This window comes from Rhipicephalus microplus, chromosome 6, assembly GCF_043290135.1.
Source record: "Rhipicephalus microplus isolate Deutch F79 chromosome 6, USDA_Rmic, whole genome shotgun sequence".
In the NCBI taxonomy this organism is placed as follows: Eukaryota; Metazoa; Arthropoda; class Arachnida; order Ixodida; family Ixodidae; genus Rhipicephalus; species Rhipicephalus microplus.
In genome coordinates, this window is record NC_134705.1 from 87,408,624 (window position 1) to 87,430,189 (window position 21,566).

At 46.5% G+C, this 21,566-nt stretch overlaps 1 protein-coding gene across 1 annotated transcript in view; it reads right to left on the reverse strand.

Moving 5' to 3' along the window:
* The window catches only part of LOC119168558 (uncharacterized), a 36,101-nt gene extending 14,535 nt beyond the window's left edge, over positions 1-21,566 (reverse strand). The window contains exons 1-7 of the mRNA XM_075867741.1: positions 21,439-21,566; positions 17,944-18,041; positions 12,390-12,761; positions 9,429-9,645; positions 2,264-2,417; positions 1,904-2,025; positions 733-880 (exon numbers count right to left, since the gene is read on the reverse strand). Coding sequence (XP_075723856.1) covers positions 733-880; positions 1,904-2,025; positions 2,264-2,417; positions 9,429-9,645; positions 12,390-12,761; positions 17,944-18,041; positions 21,439-21,566 — 1,239 coding nt within the window. The remainder of the gene's footprint in view (positions 1-732; positions 881-1,903; positions 2,026-2,263; positions 2,418-9,428; positions 9,646-12,389; positions 12,762-17,943; positions 18,042-21,438) is intronic.

Consider the following 21,566-nt stretch of genomic DNA (forward strand, 5'->3'; position numbering starts at 1 on the left):
TGTATGCCAATTGTTCATGCAGTGGCTAACGACAAAAAGGAATTATGCCTGAGTCGGTACGTGCCACAGCTATTAGCTGAACAAGAACAAGCTTTTGTAAAGGGTTGGAGCATTGGACGACCCCCTCGTTACGATTTTCGCATTTTGTGACGACTGGTTGTTCTTTCGCTGTTTTTAAACGCTTTGTAAGTCGTATTACCACGATTGCTTTCCCAACATCAAGCCTGCCTAAGGCAAGTTTGCCAACCAGTCCTAAGCAGTGGCTTGGCTGAGTGGTAGAATACTGGGCTTGCACCCAGCAGACCCGAGCTGGAGCCCCGCTGTGTCAATGGCACTAGTTTTTTTTTTCTAATTTCGGGCGATGTGTTTACAGACACCGGCAGCGGCGGCGGACAACTGCGGCGCTGCGCGTGACCCGAGTTGTGATCTCACAACAGCTTTCGCTGTAACAAAAAGAAAATCCTAGGTCATGTGGCGTGAGCTACGCCACGCACCCTCCCCTAAGAAAAAGCCTTCATGTTGGAGGTCGACACCACTGCCACTTCCAGTAGTAGTTGGCGCTTATGCGTCAGTGCATATACGCAGTAGTACGCTAACAATGCATCATGAACAATATAGTACGTGTGAAGTCGTCAGCATATCGGGCGAAATCTCCCGGGAATTCACTTCCGCAAAACATGCCATACCATGCGTGACAAGCGCGCCATCACACTCTGCAGAGGTGGCACTCACGAGGTCCGGGTAGGACTTTGCTGTTGTCCGGGCCGGATCCTGGAGTCTAGAACTGTCCAACACCGATGTCGGGGCGGCGTAGCATGTGTCCGAGGATTCCACCATGCTCATCGAGCTGATCGCGATCACCGTGTCGGCCATGGTGTTTCTGCACCGAGATCAACACCGACATGCCTCACTTTGGGTTCACCTGTTCGTTGTTTGTGCTGAATTGCAGTTTATTGTACATTTCAAACCGAAATATGTAGATTAGGCGAACGTTCTTTACAAAGACACCAATTAGAGCCCAGTACCGCAATATCAACAACAAGATGATCAAACTGTACATGTTTCATGCAACTGTCCTACGTTTCACAAGCTGTTGGCAGCGCTGTTGAACAACATTGTGTTCCTTCGCAAGTGTCGCATCCGTAAGCCACTGTGCCCCATCGCTCGGCGTATGAGTCCTGGAGAATGCTAGAACAGTTGAGGGACACTGTTGTGCTCACACAGCCCTGATTGGACCAGAGAGGTCTTCCTATGGCAATGCTACCAGCAGCTTGTAAAACGGTGTGTATAGACGAAAATAAAACTATGGTCATACACAACGTATACAAATAGCAAGCGCTGCCCCACAACTGCAGCGTGCAATCCATTTACACGCGCATGCGAACCGTAATAGGGTGTTCCCACTACACCCGCGAGTATTTTTCTACTTGTCGATGGCTACTTGCCGATGGCAAAAACGAAAACTGTGGCGTTATCTTTTCATCTTGTTTTCTTTGTTCTCATTCACGTTACAATTTCTAGTAATAACTTCCCCTATACTCTGGTTCGCATCATACTCTGTTCTCATTGATATGGTCTTTGGTCGGAAACTTGAACTTCTCTGTAATTCGTTTTAGGAATTTCGAAATTAGTTCTCATCCAACCCTACAGCTTTAGTTTGTAACAATGAGCACTTAACTCTTGATATGTGTAGTACTTACTTATACAAAAAAATTTACTTAGGATTCAAGGACAAAGAATCCAGCAGGACTTTCTTTCAAGGGGGAAGGGCCATCGCAAGGTGATTCAATGAAAGGAGCTTACACGTTTCCCTCTGTCGTAAGTGACAGTCACACCTTTTTTACAAGTACCTGATCAAGTAGAACTCTGCTATGCTGCTATATCAGCGGCGCTTTGTACTTACTCGACGGCATCTCGGAAGCCTTTGCGGTACTTATCCCAGGCGTTCGGCTCGTTGTAATCGAACAAGCCGAGCGCAATCACTATCTTTCTGTTGCTGTCATCGCCTTGAATTTCCTTCAGTTTCTGCAAGTGAAAGAGAAACAGAAGTTTTGTGAATTCAGCCGAAGATCTGAGAAAAAGGATGCACGCTGTATATATAGACAAGAAGCTCGCTTGACTCATTCAAGCAAGTTTTGTAGTCATGCCAATGTTCTTCTTCCTGATTATTATAATCCCCCTTTCTTGTAAGGCGCAACATCCTGACAGAGACCCTTAAGGAAATGTAAACTATGATGGCATTGGCGATGGCCCGCCTACTCACCGCAATCGTTCCTCGGGCTCTATTCATTGAGTCATCCCAAGTCTTCACACTAGTCACCATATTCAGTATGCCGTAGTTTTTAATGTTCGCTGAAGCCAGTTTGTCCAGATGCTTCTTCAAAGCCTGGTCGTCGAATGCCTGCGCCGTGACGTACCTGAGCCGAAAATGAAACGACGAGGGAGTGAGTGGAAGCTTGCGAACAGCGTTGCGTGTGCGATCTCGGGCGGAAAGAGGGGCCCTCGTGTTAATAACAAACAGATACACAGCATAAGAGAAGATCAACCCCAACGGTGCTGTCAGTGAAACCTGTGCCTCCTCTATTTTATCCAAGCCAATCAGATGTGCCTGATCCAGCGATTCACCAACCTATCCTGTAGCCCTCTCCTGCTCTCGCCTAGCCTCAGCGTGTGCTTTGCCGCAACGCCGACTAAATTTCAAGGCCGACAGTAGAGTGTACTAGAACTTTTGAGTGGCACGACCGAAACGCTTTCCCCTCGCTTTCTCCATCCCCAACTTGTGGCAAAAGTAGCGGTGGCGCTGCCATCGCCCAATCTACCCACTTGGTTTACTCGGCTGGCTCGGCGGCATGGCCGGCATCTCGGTTTTAGTCACGAAATGACGAAGCAGCAGCGTCTAAACCATTGTTACGCGCCAGGTTGCACAACTGGATATCCGCGTGTGCAACAAAGTTGGAAGTTATCGCTTTTTAAGGCCCCGTAAGACGAAGAACGACGACTTCTTTGGGAGCGGAACCTCCATCGGCTTGACAAGCCACTTGACGCCGATTGTGCTGTGTGCGAGTTACATTTCGAACCGCATTTCATTGTGAGAGACTACGTACATGTTATCAATGGTGTTCAAGTCCGAATTCCCAGGGGAACGCTGACACTTGCCCCTGATGCAGTCCCGACGATCTTGCCCAACCTGCCTGCATATTTGACGCTCAAAACTCCGGCTCCGCGGACCCAAACAAAGAGGCGGCATCAGTGTGTGCCGGCTGAGAATGAGAACAGAAAACGGCGACGCATTAGCACTCCTGCACAGCTCCTTGTGGATACCAATGGTGCAACTTCTTCAGATGGCGACGAAGCTGACGAGACAAGCTCAAGTCCCTCGTCTGACGCGGTTGTCACTCTCGGTGACCTTCGTGGTCTTGTCCTACCATCAAAGTCATGGGCGCTGCACGAGTTTCCTGGATTTGACGGCGTGTGGTACGTAGCGTGCTCACTGAATCCTAGCACTCGTGAACTTTGCATTCAACGAGCCGTATACTTCACCTGTTTGAACAAGTCGCGGGATGAGAAACGAAGAAGCGCACAGCAGCACCTAAAATTGAGTAGGCTATAAAATGCTACAGTGGCGTAACAAGGATGTCATTTTTCGTGCATATTTTCTTACACTCTTAATTTTTGGACGGTACACCAAGAAGAAAAACAATTTTTCTTAGAAGAGGCTTGTAAGCGAGAGAACGTGCAAATAATGACGCGAAATCTCAAAATAAATCTTTGATCTTGAATCTTTTTGTATTAAACCTGTGATGGTAAATTTAGCAGCACTAGGGATCTCGGTGCATAATTAATCAATCTAAGCCAATTCATTGTTACACTTCAGTGTCCCTTCAAACGATGTTTCGACCATAACAACTTTTTTTTATTTAAATGCATTTTGGAAAGACAACCTAAACTCTGTCGTTTTCTTTGCTTTGTTTTATGTTATCTTTTGTATCCTGGCTCTATATTTTACGTTTTTTACAATTTACCTAAGTCCAAATGTATTGTTTTTTAAATATGTAAACCTTGCATTTTTATATTATCAATTAAGATTATCATTAGTTACGACTTTGCTTTGCAGTATTGTTGCGTTTTTTAAACTCTCAAAATCTTCGACTACTATGTTTCACCTAAGACATTCTTCTGCAGTATTACGTATTTGCATTTCTGTGGGTCCTACAACAATAAATCTATTCCCATATTTCAAAACCAAAAAGAGGTTTGGAAAAACTCTGCTGTTCTTCAAATAATATCAATAAAGCCTACTTTTTTGTCGTGTGTGCACGCAGTCACAAGCAACGAGCCTTTTATTTGAGTCCAGCTTTGGTGTTTTACGTGGAATCGACCAAGAGTTCTTCGTTTTGTGTGCAGCATATTCCTTTTCTTCTTTTTTTTTGGGGGGGGGGGCGCTTCTGCTGTGTACCGGCCAGCTGGTTTCTCGTATAAGATATGTACACTTTAAAAATTAAAAAAAAACGCGCTCAATATATTGTACAATGTACTATGCTGCTTCGGGCTGCAGTGCGGTCAGCAGCAACTTCAATAACAATAATGTCAAATAACGTTTATTTGCGCGGAAAAGGGGAGGTATGTGAATAAGAAAAAAAAAGAGGGAGATCATCTTCACACTTGGCGCGACAGAGAGGTACCAACACGTACGCGGAACACCTGCCAGCCATCCGCCCGGGTAGATTGGTCGACGCCAGCGCCACCGCATCATTCCACGCCGAAACGGCCGCTCCCAGGCAGCCGCTCGCGCCACTCAAAAGCTTCTAGTACACTCTACCGAAAGGCTGCCGCAGTGACATCAGAGGTTGGGGGCCCAGTTGCCCAACTGAGCATGCTCAGAAAGACTTTTTTTTTCCACATCTTTTATTCGGCCCAATCAAGCCGCAGCAGCTGCGAGAGCGGGAGCGTTGGTTCTCCTAGAACGTGAACGAAACACAGGCATTCCGCCGCGTTCGCGTCGTAACTGGGCCCCCACCCTCTGACGTCACTGCGGCAGCCTTTCGGCCTTGAAATTTAGTCGGCGTTGTTTGCCATCATGGCGAAGAAAACCCCTTCTGCAGTGCCTCACGACGGAAATCATATGAACTAATTTTTTGTTCAGTTGTGTACAGTTCCGTCACGCGGCGTCTTGAATTCACCTCGTTCACTATACGCAATACGATCACGCTTGCTCTCTGGTCTTGTGGTGTTTTGAGATACGCTGTTTTGAGATAGCGTGTCGTCGTTAGTGACGCTATGCGGGCAACGAATGGGGAAGCGTCACTGCAACGCTACTACATGCGCTGCGCCGTAATGCGGTGGCGGTGTTGCTTCGAGCTACGAAAAAGGAGCACGAAGGAACAAATCTGACAGACGTATGATATTGGAGTGGTAAACACGTTTGTCACATCTCCGGGTGAAAGCGCTCGCGGCACAGGCAGCGCTATACACCTCGTGCATAGCGTCGCATCACGACCACTTCCTGAACTAAAGCGGACTGACGGCTCCCGGTGATAAGCACACGATTGCACTGGAATCGAAATAAATAAAGAAGAACTGAAAGTTGGGCCAGTTGGTGACAGTACTTGAACATATTTCAACACAGCTCACAACTACGCGGACACAAGAGAAGGAACAAACTGCAGTCCCTTCACTTGTGTCCACGTAGTCGTGCGGTGCGTTAAAATATTTTTCAAAAAAAAAGGGCAGATCCCATGTACATTGGGAATCGAGAATATGCGAAGCATGAATAAAAAACGTTGATATGTCACTTTAAAATCAACACAACGTTACGAGATGTGGGTAAATGATGGCCTACATGACTTCCATGTCATGATTATCATGTTCGGATGTGTCGTTTACCTTCGCCATGTATTTACGTTACGTGATACCAAATTTAGTATATGTGGAGCTAATGAAACGCCCGCGAGCATGCTATGGGCGCGGTACGTTGTGATGTTCTTACATCAAACGCGTGCCAGGATGATCATGCTTGCACCAGTCATATACTTTCGTCATTTATTGACGTCACGTAACACAAAATTTGGTATATGTGGAACTAGCGAAATGGCTGCGAGTGCCTCATGAAGGGCCCAATATACTGCAATGTAGCGTTGATGCATGCGCACGCTGTGCATAGTGACGCTACGTTAGCAAAACGCGAGCACTCTATAGTCGATGCCAGGCGCGACCGGTGCAACCAGCAACCGGCGCGAAATGCGACGTGCTGCATTTTGCGCCGGTGCGTTATCCAGACTAGAGTTACTGTATATTCTACCTAAAGGTAGCATATACGGTGACTCTAATCCAGACAACACTGCGTCTCCGCCTTTGTTGACGGAGGGACGCCGGACGCGCTGAAACGCGCATGCGTGTAAGCAAAGCAGCGTGGCGTCTGCCTGCGAGTATAGGACAGGACTGGCGCCTTGCGTGGCAGGCGTGACGCTATGAAATGAACGCCGGTCAGCACGCGTACTGCGTCACGTCGAAATGTGTTGACGCCTTGACTGTGGCGTGTAGTCATGTTCTCACATGACACGCATTTCATGATTATCATGTTTGCACCAGTCACATACCTTCGTCATCCATTGACGACACGTAATACCAAATTTGGCATATGTAAAGCTAGCGGAACGGCCGAGAGCGCATCATAAGCGTGGCATGTAGTCATGTTGTTACATGAAACGCATCTCATGATTATCATGTTTGCACCAGTCACATATCTTCGTGATCCATTCACGTACCGTAATACCGAATTTTATATATGTGACGCTAGCGAAATGCCCACGAGTGCATCATGAGCTTGGCATGTAGTCATGTTGTTACATGACACGCATGATATGATTTTCATGTTAGGGTCTGTCGCTTGTGTTCACCATGCAACCAAGTCATGCCATACCAGTTTGGCAACATGCCATGTGAACGAAGACCGCAAGAGCTGCAGGACCATGAAATGTAAATCATGACATTCATGACATCCTTGTCATGATTTTAAATGCGAAGCATTTCTGAGCGAACTTTGGTGACTTTGAGCGTATCTATCTATCTATCTATCTATCTATCTATCTATCTATCTATCTATCTATCTATCTATCTATCTATCTATCTATCTATCTATCTATCTATCTATCTATCTATCTATCTATCTATCTATCTAGCCGCTTACATTAGGGTGTTCTCGTGGTCACCCCATAACTTGACGTGAACCAAAATTAGCATGAGAAGGTAAGATGGTTTCATGAATATGACGCGCTGCTCAAGACCTCAATGTCCCAATCCCACCACGTACGTCGTCAAACACGTCCCGCCAGACATTGGCACATACCCATGGGCGGTTATGCGCCACTGGTATGCGGATATGTGCCAGAGGTGATAAACGCTTATTATCTACCCAGGAACGACGAGAACACACATGGAACCGACGAATGAACACCCGACAACCCGACGAACGCGAAGAATAACAGTCAGGGTCCCAGCTGGAATCGAACCCAAGCATTTTGCGTGGCCATGAAGCATTTTACCACAGAGCTACGCCAGTTCTCGGAACTACTTTTCAAATAGACGTTAATCTTCGTGAAACGTCAATAGTGGTTGCAGTGCTGCTTACCCAATTTTATAAACATTACACATATGCTCCTTTCATACATCCGTAACGTCGGGTTTACGTCAATTGTGGTTAGTTGACATGCGCTGAAGTTGATTTATGTGGTAGTGTTCAGGGGCAGCATCCGCGCGAGCATCAGCGTTTCATATCAGCTTCTAGTGTTGCTGGTACGTATGTTCCAGTTGGTATGGTTACGCAAGTGCAAACAACTGCTTATATAAACATCTGCAACACTTCAACATATTTCTGTGCGTGCAACGTTTGTACATATATTTAGCGTCATTTCATGACGTGCACACATTTAAAAAAATTTCAACACGGTCCCCTTCCCTCCACATGCTTCGCATAACGTCGATTTCCAGGTACGTGAAATCTGCCGAATTTTTTATGTTATGACTAGTCAAATATGTTCTCCATACAGTCATGTTGAGCCATTTCAATTTTGGTATCGATACCATTATCGAAACGGCCAGGAGAGCTAAATGTCATAGGCGGCTATATATATATATATATATATATATATATATATATATATATATATATATATATATATATATATATATATATATATATATATATATATATGATATCTTACAGACAGTAATGCCAAGGAATGTACAGGGGAAGTTATTAGAACCAATGGAATGTAAATAAGAAGAAAGAAAAGTGGATGAAAAAATAACCAGCCGCGAGCAGGAATCGAACCTACGACCTTCGAATAACGCGTTCGATGCTCTAACCACTGAGCTACCACAGCGGCCTTCCCTCCATCCATTTTTTGGGGTTTATATGTGAATTTAGAAGTAGGAGTGACAGTCAGCGCCATCTATAAGCCAAGCGACGAGTGTGAAAACACTCTTTTATGCACATGTTTGGCGTCACGTAGCACATGAACTTATTATGAGCGGGCAGCTGATTAATAGCCCGCTGTCTTAATAGCCCTACCTGTGTTATTAAATGTTCACCACCACCACCACCACCACCACCACCACCACCACCACCACCACCACCACCACCACCACCACCACCACCACCACCACCACCACCACCACCAGCAGGCAGTATTCGAGGGCTCATTCATCTTTAAAACTAGGCTTTGTTGACATGGACGTGGGTAAAAAATAATGCAGTATATGGCGGAACTAACGCAAAGTACCAGCCCATTTATTGAATGTGACAAACAAGAAATAGAGGCCCGTAAAACGTAGCACCGTGAGAAAATAAATAAATAAAACGTTTTTAATTTGTCGCATTCAATAAAGCACTTTCAAAGATAAATCCACACGAACTATCCCACATATAGGCCATATAGCTCTTCTCTAGGGCTTATTGATCAGCTGTCTGCTCATTAAAGCTTCACGTGCTACGTAACGTCATCTAGGAAAAGAAAAGAATGTTCCCTTCACTGCCATGGCTAAGAGCGGCTGACACTTCCAAGGTTTGCATGTACATTAATACCCGACAACTGGACGGTGGGATGACTGCCTCTGTATCAATCAATTGCAAGATCAGACATGTAATCCGAATGTCACAGGCTTGGCGCCGGCCAGGGCAAGGTGCCTTTTGACCAATTTAGTTTCTTAGCGTCTATATCATAATTATCACCATACAATTGACGTCCACTATACATTCATTGTCTCAGTTTTTTGTGGGTTTTCATCAAGGTTTTGTTACTACGAGCATTTTGTTGTAATATAAATCCCGTTTCATCTGCATATGTGAAAACTTCTTATTCGAAATCGAAGCTGACGCATTTTGTTGTAATATAAATCCCGTTTCATCTGCATATTTGAATACTTCTTACTTGAAATCGAAGCTGACGCCGCCTGCCGTCATTGATCGGGCTGCGATCTCCTTCTTGAACAAAGTCCAGCTAGCGTTCACCTCGACGCCCGCCAGCTCAGTCTTGTTGAACACGATGACGTGCGTATAGAAGAGGTAGTTGCAGAGGCCATCGGGCGGGTACATTGCGTTTATCACCGCGAATGCGCCCAGAGTGCAGACCAAGTCGTCGGGCACAGCTGCGTTAAATGGCGATCATTTTTTAAAAGCTGACAGATCTATATCTATCATGTCTTAAACAAAAGGCGTGCTGATGACGGGGTCACCAGATAGCCTCCACAATTCAGTAACCATGTTTACAGTTTGTTCCGTGTAACACTGTGCCCTCAGGCTTGTATCCCTATTGCTATGAAAACAGTTCATCATCATAATCATCAACCTGGCTACGCCCACTGCAGGACACAAGCCTCTCCGATGTTCCGCCACTCAACTCGGTCCTGTGCTTGCTGCTGCCACTTTATACCTTAAAACTTTCTAATCTCATCCGTCCACCTAACTTTCTGTCTCCCCCTTCACCCGCTTGCCTTCTCTTAGAATCCAGTCTGTGATGCTTAATGGCAAGCGATTATCTTGCCTTCGTGCTACGCGCCCAGCCCATGACCATTTCTTCTTCGTGATTTCAACCATGATGTCCTTAACATCCGTTTACTTCCTGATGCACTGTGCTCTCTGCTTGTCACTTAGAGTTACACCTATCACTGTCCTTTCCATTGCACGTTGGGTCGTCCTCAACGTAAGTTGAACCGTCTTTGTGATCCTCCTGGTTTCTACTCCGTAGGCAACTACCGGTAAGATCCAGCTGTTATATACTTTTTTCAGAGTTATTGGTATATTACCATTCATAATTCCAGAATGGTTGCCAAATGTGATTCACCTCATCCTTATTCTTCTAGTTATTTAAGTCTCAAGGTTTGGCTCCGCGGTTACTACGTGTCCTAAGTAAACATATTTCTTCGCAACTTCCACCATATATCCACCTATCGTAAAGTGCTGTTTTCTGCCGAAACTGTTGCACATTACTTTAGTTTTGTTTAGTATAGCCTTAGGACCTACATTTCTGCTGTTATTGTGTAAATTCAGTAAACGCGAATGGCAGTTCGTCCCCTGAACTACTCAGCGGTACAATGTCATCGGCCATAATGTAAGAAATAGCCATACTTCAGATAAAATTCCACCAGTAATGACAGAAAAAGTCAGAAAAACTCGTGGAACGCATTCGATGCTAGCGGCAATGTCTGGGCAGCTAGAGGCAGATTCTGCCACTCGCTCCTCGGCTATGATTTACCCACTGCCACTGTTCCACCGAAGACAACTTTGGAAGACTGCTTCGTCAACGGGAATATATCCGACGCACCATACGAGCACTCATACCACCGTAAGGTTCTGACCTCCCTGGTGAGCTTACCCTCTTTGAGGAGATAGTGCTTCGGAGACTTCGAGTTGGGGGTTGCTTTGACACCGGAAGTTACCGCACACTAGCTGCAACAGTACCGCGCAGCTCATGGAACCACCTGCGCTTTTTGTGACACTCCCATAACTGCCGTGGACGTGACACACTAACTCTGGTCGTGCCCGGGCTTAGAGCAAGTGCGCCTTCGTCATCTTAGAACAACCGGTCACCGTCCCAGTCGCCGCCCGGAATAACAAGGGTGAATAACAGGAACTTTCTACCGATCAATGTTAAACTTTATGCATAAGTGTAACTTTTATGTGTGATGAACCTGTGTCTTGTTTATGTATGCTTGTTATTCGAAAGGACAGTCTTTAGAATTAAAAAAAGGTCAAGAAAGCATTGAGGGGAATGCAAAGACAGGTAGCATCACATCTGCTGAAAGATGGAGGACAAATTGTGGTAGAAAAACAGGCGACACTGTTTATGAATTGTCTCCGGACGGGGAAGGTACCAGAATCTTGGAAGAATGCTAAGATCATCTTAGTCCATAAGAAAGGGGATGACATGGGCTTGGAGAATTACAGGTCGATGAGCTTGCTCTCTGTCGTATAAAGGCTATTTTTAAAGGTAATTGCTAACAATATTACGAAAACATTGAAATTCAATCAATCAAAGAATCGAGCGGAGTTTCGTACAGGCTACTCAGCAATGGACCACATTCCTGCTATTTATCAGGTGATAGAGAAATGTTGAGATTGCCCAACCAGTGTACATATATATCCTTTATGGATTATGAGAAGGCATTCGATTCTGTAGATGTATCAGCAGTCATGCAGACACTGCACCATTAGGGCGTCGATGAACCATATATATAAAGCTCCTGGAAGAAATCCACAGTGGATCAACTGCCATCACAGTGCTCCATAAAGAAAGTGACGGAATACCAATAAAAATGTTGTAAGACAAGAGGACACGATATCCACAATATTTACCGCGTGCTTACAGGAGGCTTTCAGAGGCCTAGAATTAGAAGAGTTAGGGATACGAATTAACGATACAGTTAAAATTATTGGCCGGTTTGATTAGGTTGTATTAACAAGGAAACGAGTTCTCAAGGTTCCCTTCATTCGTTTGGCTAGGCAATCTCATCAGCGAATCGCAGGTTACGAAGATATAGATTGTTAACCCCAGTTGGCCGAAATGCAGGCTTTCAACCTCAATTTGATGCGTTCGCATGTACCACCATGCGTTACGTTGACGGCTTGAAAAATGCGAGACCACTTATTGAAACGTTGTCTGCAGCAACAACCTCGGCGCCAAAATTTACCTTTTCGTGAGGTTTCTGCCCACCTTGTTACTTCACACACAGCCGGCTTCTCGTAATGTAGTTCAGCGCATTCTCCCGAATAGGCCACAATATGTCTCTAAAAACTGATGTTTATTCACATCTTCGACGCAGTGCTACCCTACAACGTTTTTTTCTACCCGGCATGAAAATATGAAAGAAGTTGAGCTGTAGATGCTACTCACCACGTTGTTTGCGCGTCATCGGAACGACCGTGATGGGGACGGGACCCATAGTTGGTGGAGAAGGTGGCCGAGGGCCCTTAGTAACTTTCCCATGCACTTCACCACCGGTTGTCGTTGATGATGCGCCGCCGCTTTTGTCTGGATCAAGTTCTCCCGTAGGACCTGTACTTGGTGGATCTGGTGGAACCTCACCGCCACTACCACTGCTGCCACCACCACTTCTGCCACCACCACTGCTGCCACCACCACTGCTGCCACCACCACTGCTGCCACCACCCCCGCCACCGCCGCCACCACCACCACCACCTCCACCACCACCACCCCCTCCACCACCTCCTCCCTGGAAGACATCGCCGTCTTCTTGCTCCTCCACTGTGTCCGGAAAGTGAGAGATGTCGGTAAGTGAGTGAACCAAAATACAGCCCTCGTTGATGACTAATGCTGAGCAGCATTTAGCGCAAATGTGGTAGGGGATATAGAACAACACACAAAGCGCAGGTCATTACGCTACAGTGGTGTAGCAGTTACAGCGCTCGGCTGCTGGCAAGGTTGTGGGTTCAAGACTAACCGCGGCAGTCGTATTTTCGTGGAGGCGAGATGGTAGACGCCCGGGCACCATCCGATATCAGTGTGCGTTAAGGGACACTATATTGTCGAAATTTGGCGTTCTTATCGTACGATATTGTAGTTTCAGCACGTTCAACTCCTTATTTCATTGTCTACAGCACAAGACAACGGCTAACTCACCACGATCTGTACTGTTAAAGAAAAAAAAGAAATACTTTGCTTCATAAATTTCCTGTTTAATCGGTATGTGAAAGTGCATTGTCCGTTGGGACCCCAAAATACATCTTGCCTGTGTTAGCGTCCTCTATCCTGCTTTTGGTAAAATTTAGGGTGTCGCCGGTATGGCCGTAAAAAGATGAAAATTGATAGAAGACACAACACACGACTCACGCAGTGTTAAGAAAATGAAAACAAAAGAAGGCTGTATTCAATTAAGAAAACTAGGTTACAATATTACTCGCGCAACCGTTCAATTCCGCACATCGCACAACCGCTCAAGTCGCTCGCAATTCGCAGACTCTTGTTCGCTCGCCGTTCTCGCTGCGTCTCTGGCTCTTCCCGCGCTTTCTCGTTTTCTTCTCTCGACCACAGATCCGAGCACACATACGCGCACGCTGACACAAACGCGCACGCACGCACCACACACACACACACACACACACACACACACGCGCACGTGCACAAATTGTTCCACGAAGTCAGTGGGGGAAGTCCGTCGCTTCGCCATTCGGGGAAACAGAGTCGAACGTCCCACAGGCCACGGATGCACAAAGGGACATGTTTCCTTCTTCTTGCACCCGAACTGGCAAGGTGCATTAAAGCGGGCCGCCGCCTTTGTGCTGACCCGGCGCCCGCAGGTCTGGGAGGCTCGCCGATCGCTGCTGCCCGTAAACAAGGAGGACGGCCCCCTCGAGTGACCAACGTACACTCGCACGGCACAACACACGCAAAAAGAAAGAAATAAAACAAAACTTAGAAGATTTGAGGCAGTCGCGTACACCTGTATGCAGAAGTGAAACTAAAATAGCGAGTCTATCAATATATTTTTTCCTTCGACTTAAGGTAGGCCTCCCCGTCTCTACTTGAGAGTGGCTTGCGATTCTTCCCGCATAAAAGGGGAGTGGAATCATTCAGGACCTCAATAAAGTTTTCAGGGCGGAGCTCCTTATGGTCGAGGCTTGTCCGTTGGCGTTTGTGATATGCGCCGTATAGCCACTGCTGACGATGACCATGACGCACATGACGATTAAGAACAAAAGCGTTCCAGACAACATATTCTATTTCTTCCATCCCGGAAGAGCACATGCAAGGTACACACTTTACGCCATGACGATGACGATGACGCTGATGACTATGATCACAGACAATGACTGGCTTGTGCAGTATATGGTGTCTCGATACGCTTTACTATGCAGTTGGTATCACTGTAAATAACCAACAACCACCAGGCGAACGTTCCCACACCTTCGCTCTTCCAACTTCAGGCTAGATCCGATACCACTAAGCAGTAATAATGAAGGCAAAGCGAAACTCACAATAGGTCAACACAGCATACCAGTCATGACCAATAAACATTGTTTACAACTGTACACTGCTTGGCACTCATATACATGCATGAGGGGTCAAAGTACCAGGTGATTTACGGCAACACCTAACGATCCCACTGCTTTGCCCACTCATCATCACTGACTTCGTCGATATGGCACGATTTTAGGAGTCTGCTCCTTTTGCTCGCGGCTTGTCCTACGGCGGTCGCCTGAGTGTACACCAGTGTGGCCAGCGGGCAGTATGGGCCCTTCTACGGTCGCGCTGGAGGTCACAAATCGCCTCTCCCGTGATCCTAACAAAACTCACTAGATGGCGCACCGCCACCCAAGGGGTCGGTTTTCGATAGCCACCCATTCGCCTCCTCGAAGTGGCATTGAAAAAAAAGGAATTCAAAAGAAAAGTGTGGTGTCGTAACTGTATCTCTCTCAGGAGGCCACCTAAACAACGCGACACTGTGGATGGGTTGTGGGGAGATAAAGAAACGTGAAAAAGAGTGAAAATTCGGCAGATCCTACGTAACTTGGGAATCGACATTTTGGGAAGCATGCGGAGGGAATGTGACTGTGTTATTTCTTCATTGAGCGACACGTAATGAAATTACGCTAAATATATGTATAATTGCTGCACGCACAGATATACGTTGACGAAGTGCAGATGTTTCAATAACCAGCTGTTCGCACTTCGCTTGCCTAACGATGCCAAAAGGAACATGAGTATTAGCAATACCAGAAGCAATAAGCTGAAATGAAGCGCGGGTGCTCGCGAGGATGGTAGCCCTGGGTACTGCTACATAAATCAACTTCAGCGCATGCCACCTAACCACCATCGACGAGAACCCGACATGACGGCTGTATCATAAGAGTACATATGTAAGCTTTCTAAAATTAAAAGGCCAGCAGTGCATTCACATTGTGAACTTACTTACAGCGCAACACCAGAAAAAATACAGGACAGGGAAGGAGCAGCGCCGCCTTTTCTTTCTCTTTTGCTCCTTCCCTGTCCTGTATTTTTTCTGGTGTTGCGCTGTAAGTAAGTTCACGATGGATCCTAACCAACTGGCCCAACTTACCGCCTTACTACAGTGCATTCAGAATTGACGTTTAACGAACAATACGGTCTTTTTGAAAAGCAGTTCCGGGCCAGGCGTGTGTCTGGTAGAATGCTTTATTGGGACCCAGAATGATTGGGTTCGATTCCTGCTGGGACCCCGATAATAATTCTTTGCAATCGTCTCTTTTTTACGTTGCCCATATGTGTTCTCTTTTTTCCTAGGTAGATACTAAGTGTACCACCTGTGGCACATACGCGCATACCTGTGGCGCATACTCACTCTCGGGTATGTGCCACTGTCTGGCGGGAAATGCTTGACGGATGATGTACGTGACGCGATTGTGGCGTTTACGTGTTGACCAGAGTGTCAAATTCACCATAACATCTTACCGTCCCAAAATAATTTTGGTTCACTTCAAGTTGAGGAGCCGACTCGGAGAGCACCCGGACGTGAGCGGTTAGATAGATAGATAGATAGATAGATAGATAGGTATAGATAGATACGCGGATAGATGCAAAAAATCACACCATATCCGTAGAGTTAATGATTATGAGTGGGGCGAAGCGTCCATCTATCCATGTGTCCGTCCGTCTGTGCATGCATCCAATCGCGTTCAAGAATGCAGATGGTGACCGGTTAACACCGACAAGACACGAGCCAAGGAAGCCGAGCGCAAGCATCTTCAACGCGCCTGCCGTTCTTTTTCGTCCATGCCCAACCAACAATGCGCCACGTATGGTGACTATCCAGGAGACTGAGAGAAGCACTCCCTTTCCACGTATTCAGGCACAGTCCGAGCAGCAGCCAATCGGAGAGTAGTGGGTGGTACAGTGCCATCTAAAATATCCTCACTCAACTGCAGTTTTTGTGTACTTCTATGAGGCAGCACCGTCTATTATACTGTTCGGGAGATACTGCCTCTTCTCTCGGTTACGCGTGACGTATGACAAGGGTACACTAAGGTTACAGTACGCAAAGAAATGCTCCGCATTTAAAAGGAGGGGGTAAGTTATGTTTGGGTCTGGCCACGCGCGAACGCTCGCCGCCTCCGAGCTTGGAGGATAAAAACTAAACAAAATAAAACATTGGACAAGCCGGCAGGGCGAGGAGCCTCACTTCTTATGCCCTGCAGCACGTGAACTGCTCTTACGATGAGTGTTACGCACGGGTACCAATACATTCCCAAGCCCCGACACCAGCCGGCTCTCAAGACCGTTGTAGAACGCCTGATAGGTCCACGTCTGCAATTTATGAGCGTCAGGCATTTGACTCACGGCAGCAGTCAGTATGGAATAAAAAGGAAGGTGATTATTGTGTCGATCGACGTAGCCAACACGGTGCAGTACCAGCCACAGAACGTGCCCAACAACGCTGTCCTCGAAGTGCACATTATGCGCCGGCTCGGTAACTAGCCTCCTTAAAGAAATGGTCTCGCCAAAAAACGTCCCGCGTACCTCCGAGCAAGCTCCTCGAAAATCATTCACTTTGTGGACATGGCGGGGATGTTTTTTCATCCATCTATCTGTTGCAAGACCACAGAAAGGTCCCTGACACAAACACTTCATTTCGCTTTGATATATTACGCATCCATAAGTTTACCATTATGAAGTAACTAGACCAGAAAAAAGTAATTTCTTCCACCACCAGGAGTTGTTACAAAATAATGATTTTCAAACAGTGAATTCTTTCTTGATAACTAAGCACAATTTGTGTGGCCCTAGTTAGAGAGCAATTTGGTTTTCAACTATCGCCTGTTGAAGACATTCAGGGAACAGCTGAAGAGTGGAACCTGGAATGAACTGGTTCTATGCGGCTTGCAGATTTGTCCAGTTGGAAATCAGAATTGCCAGTTTGGGATCATTTGTATACCAGATGTCACCAGTTCAGTTGTTCTCAGTTGCATTTCTAGCTACACACGTTTACCTGAGTTATAAGTGTGCCAGATTTCCTCCCCGTACTTGGATTGACCAGTCCCGGATAATTATTAGTCCAGGAGAACGTGGTGGTTGAGTGGTTACGATGCTGAGCTGATATTTCAAAGGACGAATTTTCGATCCTGAACGGGACGGTTGCATTGTAAGGGAGTTGAAGATCTATAAGCCTGTCAAATTGCACAATTCGGTGCACGTTAAAAAATCCTAGGAGTTCAAAGTGGTGTTACAACAGTCTTTGTAAACTACTGTTGCCCCGATTTTCTATATTGATATGCATTGACTCTGGCACGTTGAAAACTGCTGTCCAATAAAAAAAAAGTAGACAAGGAAACTTTTTGTCAGCGCATGTTCTATTTTGAGGGGTTGGGAACCGGAAGGCAACACTCCTTTGTTCCTAAACGTGTCATCGAAGTGTTCCTGAGTAATAATAAATAAATAAAGAACGTATGCTCACCGTCACCGCCAAGGACGAGGAAGGAGATCACAACAGCGATGCCGACGACTATGATGATCGCAATTAGGATGGTTACAATGGAGGTCGAGGACTGGTCACTGCGCACAGAAAGTGTGCGACACGAATAACCAAGTCATTACTGAAGGCATTAAGAGTACGAAAAACAGATGAAGCGATCGCACACAGACAAGCGCAGTGTGTGACAATGTGGTTTGTACATTCATACATACTTTTCACACCATTTTTTTTTCATGTAGCCAGCCCGCATTACAGGTGTAACCACGGTCTTGCGCTAGCCTCAACGGAATGTCCGGAAGCGTTCTGCACTATTTTATAATCTTCCGGCAGGATTGCGCACACTTTACATGAACATTACAGTTAACTCTGGAACTAGCGCACGCGCCCTCCAATGATAACGCTTGAATATTTATTGACACATGAATAAATTTTCATGTGCCTGACACCCCGTTTATGTACATTCACATTTCGTGTAAACATGTTGAAGAATCAGAAATTACTTTAACATGAAAGTGTGTTATGCCGGAGTGCACCAAGACGTTAGTGACGAATTTCCGTCACGAAAATGACGTCGAAAAATGCACATCGTTGGACGCAAAAAAAAAAAAAAACTCTGTCGATGGGAGTCAAACCGACACCTTACCGGTGTGCGGCAACAGATGCCGCGTACACTGCATACCCTCTGCGCCACGATCACACACTGCTGCTATTTCACAAATGCGTCTTTCATTGTTACAACTTCCCACTTGCAGTGCTCTTCATCGGCGGGGTGATGTCGAAATCTGGTATCAGTAAAGTGAATTATTGCATCATGATCATGACCTTTTCAATGAAGTCCTTAGTCGAAGCCGGAGCCTCGCTCGTAGCATAGCTCTTGGGAGGCGTGTCTCATACGCCAGGCTTTATTACCGGCTCCCCCACTTATACTTGCCATGAGAAAAACCTCGCCCGAGTAGACAGTAGGCCCGACTCGCGATGCGTTTCCTTCGAGTCTGGCCGTAGACTTACATGCTGCGAGATGGAAACCTTAGCCTAAATTCTGCGTCCAGTCAGAAATGCTCTTCTAGCTGTCGCACCATTCCCTCCGATAACGCTCTAACCATGAACTACTACAGCAACTACAAAAGTTTGTTCAATCATTGATCGTGTACTTTAGTCATCGGGATGGAGATGTGCCACCAAGCGACAACGTGTGTGCATCAGCGTTAAACGGTGCCTTAGCTCTCAAACACCAGGATACGTTGCACAAGTTCTCTTCTGTTGTAGCACAGGAACTTTCGACTACTTTTGTTAGGACACCTTTTACGATCATGTTATGCCGATTCCCATGAATGAGGAAGTGACCATGTTTTTTTTTTGTCACTTGTAAAGCCAAGCGTGATAAATTTGCCGAATAAAAAATTTTTCCATCAGATAGCCGGATAAAATTTTTTCACCAAAAAAAGCCTCACCCCTCCTGAATTGCTGATACGGCATTGTTGTCTCCTTCACTAAGTATTGTCATTGGCAATAATCGTCACATGTTTCTTCTCAAAGTGTTTATTAGGTCACACTGAATATTTAACCGCGCGATTCGCATGATTTTCTCGATAACGTCCACTGAAAATTACAGCTTATTTTTTTAAGAGAATGGCGTTTTTAGAAAAAAAAACCTGTCACTCACACCCGGCGTTGTCTGTGTCACCGATGTTCGCGCGCCAAAAGTTTCCTATCGCGTTGCTACAAGTCATATATCAGTAACTGTTTTCATTTTCTAAGCATTTACTTACTCTTGAGCAGCCACTGCAAAAGACGAAGAAAAAAAAAGCGACTTTGGCGGATCCAACACACAATTTTTGCTATATAAACAGACCAGTTGCTACCTAATAGGGTCTTGATACCAATTTTCGAAGTATTCTTCAGCCCGCGATACACTTCTCCTGAAAAGACGACTCTGAGGAAGCATGATGCTCGGGAAGTGGTGATAATATATTCTACGTTCCCCTTGCCGTAAACTTTCACGCGGCGCTCCTGTTGATATCTACAATTGCGTGACGTTAGACAACAGTGCCAATTTTGGCCAGTACGGTTTGAGCGGCAGTAACTAACACGTGCAAAGTGGCCGCTTGTGCGTCACCAATGGAGTTGCAGAGCGGAGTGGCCGTGTAGACGTCAGAACATCTTCCGTGAGGACGTAACTAGAAGTGCATACCATGTCGTGACGTTGGGGTCAAGTAAAAACCAAAACTACTTTTTTTTCAAGATGACGCAGTATTTCATGTCTCAAGATGCACTCGCGCTTACAACCACAAATTGCGCGCTCTCGTGTACTTGACCTTATCATTTGACGCAATAAAACGACAACAAAAAATTTTCGTGTCTGTACCACTTCAACGACTGCGGTGACACAAGCCCCTTCGAATCTTGCTACGCAGACAGCCTCAACCGCGGTTAACGTTACCGCCGTTTTGTGCAACCATGGTTTCCTTATGTCACATGGTACGCGAAACCGTAGCTATGCCACTGCTAGAGACCGAGATTGGCAACTTTGGTTTGGCGGTTAACCGAGGGATTCACGGTGACTATGGAGGTGACGTCAGCCGGCTAAGGCGCGAAACAGACGGGCGATTTTCTCTGCGATTCGGCGTGCGGTGCGACGAGGCGACTGCCGGAGTGGTGACGTTTCGTGACGTATTATCGCGTCGCACCGCCGCATAGCCGGTGCGGCGAGCATCAAACCGGCCAGATATTTTCGTCGCAGCATCGCACCGCCACATGGCAGCAGCCAATCACAGCGCGAGCATACGAGTGGCGTCCCGATGCTACTGGCGCCATCTCCCTGTCGCCGCTCCCATCACCCGTGGTCCAAGGCTCCAGGCGAGTCGATGGAGCGGTGCGAGCGTGGATTTGCTGACATCGCCGACTGCGGCGGCGGGGCAAACATCGAGTACATTTCCCTGGTGACGTGATATTCCCCATGCGGCGCCTCGGCATGCAGGTTCGAACGACTTGGTATCCTCGTAATGAGGCTCAAAACAAACAACATTGCACAGCCAGGCTTGGTTCTATAAGAATAATTAATAAATCGCATTCGTGAACGACAAGCACGACGTAACCACGGAAATAGCTGATTATTCACGACTCCGACAGGTAGGCCTAGCATCGCGGGCGCCGGCCGTCACCTACGCCGTTCACACGCGAGCTCGTCATCGAGCGCTTGTTTTTGACAACACTATCAAGCATTGCGCTCGTATGTAATGCGTTAGCATACATTATTGCTTTATCGATGCCATCGATGTGAAGAGCAAAGGTGGAAGCGAAGCGAGCCAGCCCAGAGACGCCGGTAGCTGTGTTTACCTGCGAAAAGACCTTCCATCGCTGCTCACGATCTCCGATCTCGCTAGTGGTTTCAACACGGGCGTTATCGTGCAGAAAAGGCACACTTCAAGCATCACTTTATTCAAACCGGAATAATATCACGTCACCAGAGAAATGTACTCGATGTTTGTCACGCCACCGCAGTCGGCAATGTCAGCCAATCCACGCTCGCCAGACTCCATCGACTCGCCTGGAGCCTTGGACCACGGTTGATGGGAGCGGCGACAGGAAGATGGCGCCACTAGCAT